This window comes from Bubalus kerabau, chromosome 18, assembly GCF_029407905.1.
Source record: "Bubalus kerabau isolate K-KA32 ecotype Philippines breed swamp buffalo chromosome 18, PCC_UOA_SB_1v2, whole genome shotgun sequence".
NCBI lineage: Eukaryota > Metazoa > Chordata > Mammalia > Artiodactyla > Bovidae > Bubalus > Bubalus kerabau.
In genome coordinates this window covers 65,526,887-65,537,516 of record NC_073641.1, presented here as the reverse complement: position 1 = coordinate 65,537,516, position 10,630 = coordinate 65,526,887, and the positions used below count along the sequence as shown (strand labels likewise).

Sequence of the window (10,630 nt, the reverse complement as noted above, 5' to 3'; positions counted from 1 at the left end):
ATCTTCCTGACCCAGGGTTTAAACCTGGGTCTCAGATCAAACCCGGGTCTCCTGCATTGCAGGCAGATGCTTTAGCCTCTAAGCCACCAGGGAATCCCCAATGTATACACATATGCCCTCTCTTTTGGACTTCCTTCCCATTCAGGTCACCACAGTGAAGTAAGTAGAGCTCTCTGTGTGTACAGTAAGTTCTCGACAGTTACCAATTTTATACATAGTATCAATAGTGTATATGTGTCAGTCCTAACCGTCCAATTTATTCCACCCTTGTCTTCATTTTTAAAGCAGACATGTTTTCAGAAGTTTCAGTATATAATTTTATTCTAAACTGAGTTACACAGATGATCTTGTGGACAAACATTTAAAATAGAAACAAATACAGCACCAAAGAGAAAAATGGAAACACACGATGTGTTGATCTGAATGTTTTAAACTACAGGATAAAATCACCAACCTGACCCCCAAGCAGAACGATTAAGTAGATCCAGATGTCACAAATGTGAAGCCAAATGTCAAAAGCAATCACTATGTCTTTTCACAAAGGTATGGAGTGGTGCATCAAGTAGTCTAATGTACAAGGAGACAGAGAAACATGCTCGCTTATATAAGAGGGCAGTGAAGCAAAGGCCAGCGTGAGATCTGCATTTATGTTGACTCTTCCCCCAAAGCTTAATCTTCTCAGTTCTTTGGGACCGATTTTCTCAGCCCCTACCATTTTCCTGGCATAAAGGTTTGAGATGACAGTTGACAATCAATAGGTGGCAAAAGAATAATTCTTTTAAAAGGAATATACGGCTGACATTGGGGCTTCCCCAGTGGCTCAGAGGATAAGGAATCCACCTGCAATGCAGGAGACACTGGAGATGCGAGTTTGCTCTCTGGGTTGGGAAGATCCCCTGGAGAAGGGTATGGCTACCCATTCCAGTATTCTTGGGTGAAAAATCCCACGGACAGAGGAGCCTGGCAGATTACAGTCCAAAGGGTCACAAAGAGTCGGACGTGACTGAGCAACTAAGCGCATGCACTGCTGATATTGTTTGTACTAATACAGTCACTAACTTGATTCCAAATTCATACCATAGCAAGACCCTTTTGAAACAGGTGGGTCTCCTGCCCCTGCCATTTGGATTTTTCTCCAATATGGGCTCCATCTGTCTGCAGCATCTGTTATCCCACTGATTGCCAATGCTGGTTTGGATAATCTGTTTAGTTTCTTTCTTTCTCAGATATGTCTACCTATCCCTCCTCTTGCCCCAAGAGATGTAGGTCTACATGCCCTAAAGCTATGGAAACTGTGTTTCCCAAGCCTAAAATCACAGCACAGTTTGACATGAATGACTGTACTTAAGCATGCAATGGGGCATAATGTTGAAACTGTCTAAAGCGTGCAGAATGGGTGGTCCTTAGCCTAAAGAAATGTATGTGTCAGTCTGTCACTTGTGTCTGACTCTTTGAGACCCTGTGGACTGTAGCCTGCCAGGTTCCTCTGTTCACAGAATTTTCCAGGTAAGAATGTTGGAGTGGGTTGCCATTTATTTCCTTCTTCAGGGGTTCTTCCCAACCCAGGGATTGAACCTGCATCTCTTACATCTCCTTATTAACAGGCAGATTCTTTACAACCAGCGCCACCTGGGAAGCCCTAATGAAGATGAGTACACATTAAATTTAATGTCTTCCTTCCACTTCTGGGTCTGGATTATTCCAACTATATGCAGTTACTACATTTGAATTAGTGACTGAGGATTTAAAAGGTATTATTACTTTGGGAGAGCTTTAGAATTGTTGTGTTTATTTCCTCATATCCAAATTGTTACAGCATTTGTATTTTGAGAAAACTGTTGATATAAGCACACAGATTTAGTCTTCTTGGTTGGAGTCACTGTCTTGTGGTCACTGAAACCATGGAGAATCCTTAAAGCTTGGGCACCAAACAGGTCAACCTCTGAATGGAGAATGGGTGGCAATGTGACGACATGTGTCTCCTGGTTTGGGGGTGGTTTGGGGGTGCTCATCCGACCTCTTTCTGAGATGGAATGGAATGCTCTTGCTGCCCCCGGCCTCATTGTAAGAGTCTGTCTCACTGCCCATCTCCTCTGTTACTAACTGAGCAGGGGAAACACAGGACGTGAAGGAAGAGTGGACAGCGCCTTGTCCTGTGTGGTCAGCAGTCCTCTGGCCTGACCCATGGGCGTGCGCTCCCACAGCAAGGCTCTTGGGGTGACCGTGTCCAGCCCCATCTCAGGGATTGGGTAGAGGACGATGCCATACCACGACAGAGGCTAATCCCATGCGATGTGAGCAGGACTAGAACACTTTGTCCACATAAAGGCAGCTCCAAACAACCAAAAGACTGAGTCTGTTTTGCTTCAACTGGTGATGGGGCAATTAGTGTCTTTCACAATCTCCATCAACGTGAGAGCTAGGCAACATTTCTAGGAAAGTAGACTGAGAACGTGTTTCTGGAAGAGTTTGCATTAGCATGCATTATCTGTTTTTTGTTGGTTTTTTTTTTTTATAACTCTTGGTAACTTTTAAGCATACAATCATACCTTCATATTCATCTCATTAACCAGCATTATTAAAGCAAGATTTGCATGAAATTGAATGAGTAAAACAATCACATGAGACTTGTATACTTACAGATTTCCCATCCCCCCAAATATTTGAAATCTCTTCTAATTTTCTCACCATATTTCCAGGAGAAGGCATCTGAACTTGACATGTCCAGAAAATGTGATTCCTCAATGTCCCCTCCAAAGGAAGGAGTGATTGTCATCTCCAGGGCACAGCTCTTTCCAGAGCTGGTCACCTGAATACACAGTTAGCTATAAACCTTCCCACCCACTGGGACGTGGGGGAAGGAAATTCCAAGAAGACAAAGTTTGTTGCTTTGCTCCTTCCTCTGTAGGTAGAGCAAGAGTAACCTCAGAGCTTTCCCACATCCAAGGATCTTCTGAAGCGAAGACCTCAGTTTAGTACAAAGAGATCTGTATATCTTAGGTTTATAAACCAACATTTGAATCCATGTTGTTGATTACTGGCAAATCCAAACCTAACACATTTTTTATCATTACAAGTAAGCTGCAAGCTGGCCAAAATAAGAAACATCTTTTGCTTCCACTGGGAGGGGGGGCGTGGAAAGGGTTCTGAAGGTGTTTTAGGAATATACACATATATCTTAGCATCTGACATCATCAGCTAGTTCAAAACCGGATCTGTGACTTCAAGCAGATGGAGAAGGCCCCAGCCCACCCACCTACTGATGCTGCCTCATTGGGAAGACATTCAGTGTGGTAGGAGTTCCACATTGCCACCATCAGGTGAAAGGGCCCCAAAGCTGAGCACACAAGTGCAAAATGAAATATCTTTGCAAGCTATTGTCTGTTCAGTGTGTCCAATTAGGTGAAATGGAAAGTGAGAGTTCAGGCCTTGTTTCCTCTTCCTCTTGCACCTGTCTGCCTTTTTATCATGTCACCATGGCACCTAGGTTCTTGGCAGCATGGAGTAGGTGAACCTACTTACAGGGCCAGAGAAATCCAGCCTGTCCTTGGCTTACTCTCTCATCGGATGAGGAGAAAATGGTTGTTGTCTGTGACTCTAAAAAAAAGTGCAGAAATAATATCCAGATAGATAAGGAACAAGCAATCAATGCTTTCCGTCAGGATAAATCATCTAAAGCCAGCGTTAGACACACAGGGTCCTCAGGACATTCATGCATTCTTCTGCCATCACAAGTTCCAGCAGGTGCTTCCCTTTTCCTTTAAACTTTTTATTTTGAGATAACTGCAGCTTTGTAAGCACTCATAAGAAATATTAAAAGCGTCTCCCAGATGGCACTAGCAGTAAAGAACCCGCATGCCAATATAGGAGACATAAGAGATGTGAATTTGATTTCTGGGTAGGAAAGATCCCCTGGAGGAGGGCATGGCAACCCACTCTAGTATTCTTGCCTGGAGAATCCCATGGACATTGGAGCCTGGTGGACTACAGTCCATAGGGTTGCAAAGAGTTGGACATGACTGAAGTGACTTAGCATGCATGCGTGTAAGAAATAATACAGAAAAATCTCTGTACCACATACCCAGGCTTCTCCAATGAGGTAACACCTGGCAGGGATACTGACATTGACGTAAACCAGCAATACATTTTTTCGCTTTGAAAATCAGTGTAACCCTTTGAAAAAGGAGAGCATCCACAAAAATATCTCAAGTTGAACAAATAGTCTTTAGATGATGCTTCGTAAATTTGTGAATAAACTTTTTTTGGCTGAGGGAGGCTGAGCAGCTTCTGTTAATTCACCGAACTGCCGATTCTTTGACTGCATCAAAGTTCTCTCTCACTGACCTCACTTTCTGAGGAGGAGCAATGTCTTTGCATTTTGTTTCATTTTTGGGTTTCCTAAAATTAAAGTAATAGAGTGGACGGAGTGGTATGAACCAACCACGAAGGTGAAGAACAGAAATAGAAAGCTTCTAAGGTTAAAAATTTGAAAAAAGATCAAAGCAATTATCAGGTAGTGGCAGAGATAGAGGGCCAAGAAGGACAGGATGGAGAGAAAGGCCCTGATGTATGCACGTGTGTGAGGGTTTCTGGGGCCTGTCCATGTGTTTCTCACCTGCCAGGCATGTCTTCCCAAGGAAAATATCAAGGGCAGAGAAGAAATCAGGAAGATGAACAGTGGCAATGCAAACTCAGCAAACAGAAAGGCAAACTGTAAAGTAGGGGTTACTTTGATGTGAGTTGTTACATTTGGGAAGAAAAGGCCCAGGAAGTCTTCTCCGTAAAATACCCACTTATATTTGACATGCACAGCAGAAGTACTACATGCATACAGCAGGGACGCAAGAATCAGCCAAGGAACCAACTTGGAGATCTTCATCTTCAACCAGAATGAGAGAGGGTGAGTGATGGTAGCAATCTTGGTGCAGTAGTAGACACTGAGCCAGGTGGCAAACCAAAGTCCCAAATCATTTACAAATGTGAAGACTACAAGCGTCTCAGTAAATTGAGGGAATTTGATCAAGGAAAGAAGAGCCAGGTTAGTGTAGAAGAAGGCCAGCTGAATTCCCATCCTGGAAATCGCCAAGCAGGAAACAAGGAGATTCAGTGGGATCAACTTTCTCTGCTTGATGAAGTCAGTACCGTTCACAATCACAATGATGCCATTTACTAAAATCCCAAAGAGAAGGTGTACCACTGTCAAAACAAGGTGGCTAACAAGGTGAGACTCCAGCATTCTGAGAACAAATAAAAAGAATCACTTACTTTAAAAAATGATGTAGCTATGGATGTTCAAACAGTTTGGATTATTTGAGTTTTCTTTATTCTTCAACAAAAATTCCTTTAGAGAACACAGCTCTTAACAACAAAAGAAATGAGGTAGGAATGTGGCGGACACTTGTTTCTATCACTGTTTCCTCAATTTAGTCTCAAAGGCAGTCAAATAAGAAAGAGATACTTGAGCAATGATTTGCCTCTTAATGATGGCGTTTGCATTTCCCTGGTCTATTTGGCTTTCAGCTTCATCACAAGCAAATGGTGGAACCAGACACCTCCAGGGCTGGAGAAGGTCTTCTCCAGTACCTGAGCAGTGGAAGCTTCTCAATCCTCATCTCTACCATGAATTATTTAGTTATGCCTATAAGTTTGATTCTATTTAACACTTGCAAGGCATTCGTTACAGAAAACTCTTTTTAAAAACAAACAAAAAAATCATTTGTGGTATAATGACATAGTACAATCAGCAACGTGAGACTCCTAAGTAGCAGTTCTTTATTATGCAATTATTGAACAACTTAATGTCACCTAAAATATAAAACAGTAATGAGATAAATCATATGTTATAAAACACAGAGCATGACAAACTATAACGGCAAGGTAAGTAGGCTTACACATCCATGTACACGGTAGGTCAAAAGCTGAAAGGAAGGTGATAGAGAACCCTTCAGCACCATTCTCATCAGTCACCAACCATCTTCAGTATAATACAGGGCTCAAAATTTTTTCCATTAGTTTTCCAAGACTGTGAGAATTTTATGACATGAGCTGATTGTTCCAGGGGAAATGTAATGATAAAAGAGACCATGATTCGATTTGTTGTTTTAACTCTCTAATGGATTATTTTTGGAAAAAGTAAATGAGCAATTATTAAAATGTATTCTGCATGAGCAGTTGCACTCAACCTTGATACTGTTGATATTTGGGGCTGGATATTTGAGGGGTGGTGGTAGTGCCGCCTGGGTAATGTAGCAAGTCTCCCAGCTTCTAAGCATCAGTTGCCATCAGGGGACCCCCTGCCCAAGCTGCTACAACAAAAAACGATTCTGGACTTTGCTGAGTGTTCCCTGAGTGGCAAAATCACCCCTCCACTGAACATCACTGTCTTACTACTGTGGGGACAAAGGTGGATACAATAGTTTCTGTCCTCAAGGAACTTGAAAACTAAAGGCAGAGCAAACCACCTTGTAGAATGTGACATAAAACTAAACTCATTATTTGGGCAATTAATCACTGGAGCACAAAGTGGAGAGTGATCTATTAAGCCTTTGTGGAATGAAGCTTTTCCAACCTAGCAGTTAATCACAGTGGACCCAGCAGAACCTCCCTTGAAGCATGTGTCCCTGTGGACATGGGTAATACTTTGTCTGAAGGTGTTCTAAAGGGCTCTTAGAGTGAAGCTCACTTTTAGAAAGGTGGAAGGCAATCCATATGAAATCCTTCATGTTGAAAGTAGGGATGTAGGTTATCTTATGATTCTTCTCTGAATATGCAGTATCTGTTTCCAAATTTGGAAAACTCAGCAGTGGCCACAGGACTGGAAAAGGTAAGTTTTCATTCCAATCCCAAAGAAAGGCAATGCCAAAGAATGTTCAAACTACTGCACAATTGCACTAATCTCACACACTAGCAAAGTAATGCTCAAAATTCTCCAAATCAGGCTTCAACAGTATGTGAACCATGAACTTCAAGCTGGATTTAGAAAAGGCAGAAGAACCAGAGATCAAATTGCCAACATCTACTGAATCATTGAAAAAACAAGAGAGTTCCAGAAAAACATCTACTTCTGCTTTATTGACTATGCCAAAGCCTTTGACTGTGTGGTTCACAACAAACTGTGAAAAATTCTGAAAGAGATGGGAATACTGGACCACTTGACCTGCCTCTTGAGAAATCTGTATGCAGGTCAAGAAGCAACACTTAGAACTGGACATAGAACAAGAGACTGGTTCCAAATCGGGAAAGGAGTACGTCAAGGCTGTATATTGTGACCCTGCTTATTTAACTTATACACAGAGTACATTATGAGAAATGCTGGGCTGGATGAAGCACAAGCTGGACTCAAGATTGCCGAGAGAAATATTAATACCTCAGATATGCAGATGACACCACCCTTATGGCAGAAAGTGAAGAAGAACTAAAGAGCCTCTTGATGAAAGTGAAAGAGGAGAGTGAAAAAATTGGCTAATTTGCTATTATTTTCTCCCATTCCAAAGGCTGTCTTTTCACCTTGCTTATAGTTTCCTTTGTTGTGCAGAAGCTTTTAATTTTAATTAGGTCCCATTTGTTTATTTTTGCTTTTATTTCCAGTATTCTGGGAGGTGGGTCATAGAGGATCCTGCTGTGATTTATGTCCGAGAGTGTTTTGCCTATGTTCTCCTCTAGGAGTTTTATAGTTTCTGGTCTTACATTTAGATCTTTATTCCATTTTGACTTTATTTTTGTGTATGGTTTTAGAAAGTGTTCTAGTTTCATTCTTTTACAAGTGGTTGACCAGTTTTCCCAGCACCACTTGTTAAAGAGATTGTCTTTTCTCCATTGTATATTCTTGCCTCCTTTGTCAAAGATAAGGTGTCCATAGGTGCATGGGTTTATCTCTGGGCTTTCTATTTTGTTCCATTGATCTATATTTCTGTCTTTGTGCCAGTACCATACTGTCTTGATGACTGTGGCTTTGAAGTAGAGCCTGAAGTCAGGCAGGTTGATTCCTCCAGTTCCATTCTTGTTTCTCAAGATTGCTTTGGCTATTCGAGGTTTTTTGTATTTCCATACAAATTGTGAAATTATTTGTTCTAGCTCTGTGAAGAATACCATTGGTAGCTTGATAGGGATTGCACTGAATCTATAGATTGCTTTGGGTAGTATACTCATTTTCACTTTACTGATTCTTCCGATCCATGAACATAGTATATTTCTCCATCTATTAGTGTCCTCTTTGATTTCTTTCACCAGTGTTGTATAGTTTTCTATATATAGGTCTTTAGTTTCTTTAGGTAGATATATTCCTAAGTATTTTATTCTTTCCGTTGCAATGGTGAATGGAATTGTTTCCTTAATTTCTCTCTCTGTTTTCTCATTATTAGTGTATAGGAATGCAAGGGATTTCTGTGTGTTGATTTTATATCCTTCAACTTTATTATATTCATTGATTAGCTCTAGTAATTTTCTGGTGGAGTCTTTATGGTTTTCTATGTAGAAAAAATAATAGCAAATGAAGCAACTCACAAACAACTAATCTCAAAAATATGCAAGCAACTCCTGCAGCTCAATCCCAGAAAAATAAACGACCAATCAAAAAATGGGCCAAAGAACTAAATAGACATTTCTCCAAAGAAGACATACAGATGGCTAACAAACACATGAAAAGATTCTCAACATCACTCATTATCAGAGAAATGCAAATCAAAACCACAATGAGGTACCATTTCACGCCAATCAGAATGGCTGCGATCCAAAAGTCTACAAGCAATAAATGCTGGAGAGGGTGTGGAGAAAAGGGAACCCTCTTACATTGTTGGTGGGAATGCAAACGAGTACAGCCACTATGGAGAACAGTGTGGAGATTCCTTAAAAAACTGGAAATAGAACTGCCGTCCGACCCAGCAATCCCACTCCTGGGCATACACACCGAGGAAACCAGAATTGAAAGAAACACAAGTGTATCCCAATGTTCATCTCAACACTGTTTATAATAGCCAGGACATGGAAGCAACCTAGATGTCCATCAGCAGATGAATGGATAAGAAAGCTGTGGTACATATACACAATGGAGTATTACTCAGCCATTAAAAAGAATACATTTGAATCAGTTCTAATGAGGTGGATGAAACTGGAGCCTATTATACAGAGTGAAGCAAGCCAGAAAGAAAAATACCAATACAGTATACTAAGGCATATATATGGAATTTAGAAAGATGGTAATGATAACCCTGTATGCAAGACAGCAAAAGAGACACAGATGTATAGAACAGTCTTTTGGACTCTGTGGGAGAGGGAGAGGGTGGGATGATTTGGGAGAATGGCATTGAAACATGTATAATATCATATGTGAAATGAATTGCCAGTCCAGGTTTGATGCAGGATACAGGATGCTTGGGGCTGGTGCACTGGGATGACCCAGAGGGATGGTATGGGGAGGGAGGTGGGAGTGGGGTTCAGGATGGGGAACACTTGTATACCTGTGGTGGATTCATGTTGATGTATGGCAAAACCAATACAATATTGTAAAGTAATTAACCTCCAATTAAAATAAATAAATTTATATTTTTAAAAAAAGTTGGCTTAAAACTCAACATTCAGAAAACTAAGATCATGGCATCTGGTCCCATCACTTCATGGCAAATAGATGGGAAACAATGGAAACCATGAGAGATTTTATTTTCTTGGGCTCCAAAATGACTGCAGATGGTGACTGCATCCATGAAATTAAAAGATGCTTACTTCTTGGAAGGAAAGTTATGACCAACCTAGACAGCATATTAAAAAGCAGAGACATTACTTTGTCAACAAAGGTCCGTCTAGTCAAGGCTATAGTTTTTCCAGTGGTCATGTATGGATGTGAGAGTTGGACTATAAAGAAAGCTGAGTGCCAAAGAATTGATGCTTTTGAACTGTGGTGTTGGATAAGACCCTTGAGAGTCCCTTGGACTGCAAGGAGAACCAACCAGTCCATCCTAAAGGAAACAGTCCTGAATATTCGTTGGAAGGACTGATGCTGAAACTGAAGCTCCAATAGTTTGGCCACCTGATGTGAAGAACTAACTCATTGGAAAACCCCTGATGCTGGGAAAGATTGAAGACAAGAGGAGAAGGGGATGACAGAGGATGGGATGGTTGTATGGCATCACTGACTCAATGGACATGAGTTTGAGTAAACTCCGGGAGTTGGTGATGGACAGTGAAGCCACGGAAGACTGAGCAACTGAACTGAACTGTGTCATGTAGACACACAGTATCTCTACTTTGTTCTTTGTGTCACAACTTCAGTGCAATGTAGGAAACAGCCAGGAGCATCTTCAATGAGGTGTCGAGGGAGGCAGTTCATGAGTGAAGTGAAAGAAAGTGAAAGTCACTCAGTCATGTCTGACTCTTTGCAACCCTATGGACTGTAGCCCACCAGACTCCTCTGTCCATGGAATTCTCCAGGCAAGAATATTGGAATGGGTAGCCATTCCCTTCTCCAGAGGATCTTCCCCACTGAGGACTCAAATCTGTGTCTCCTGTACTTCAGGCAGATTCATTATCATCTGAGCCACCAAGGAAGTTCACAGGTGGGCCCTATCAAAACTGATCCAGATTCAAGCATGACAATGAGAATAAGCCTTCTTCTCTCCTATGTGGAAAGAGAAAAATA

General features: G+C 41.3%; 1 protein-coding gene across 1 annotated transcript; it reads right to left on the bottom strand.

Moving 5' to 3' along the window:
• Positions 1-4,345: 4,345 nt before the first annotated feature.
• TAS2R1 (taste 2 receptor member 1) lies at positions 4,346-5,236 on the bottom strand. The gene has a single exon (XM_055554677.1). It carries the CDS (start codon positions 5,234-5,236, stop codon positions 4,346-4,348), a length of 891 nt encoding a protein of 296 aa, XP_055410652.1.
• Positions 5,237-10,630: the final 5,394 nt, after the last annotated feature.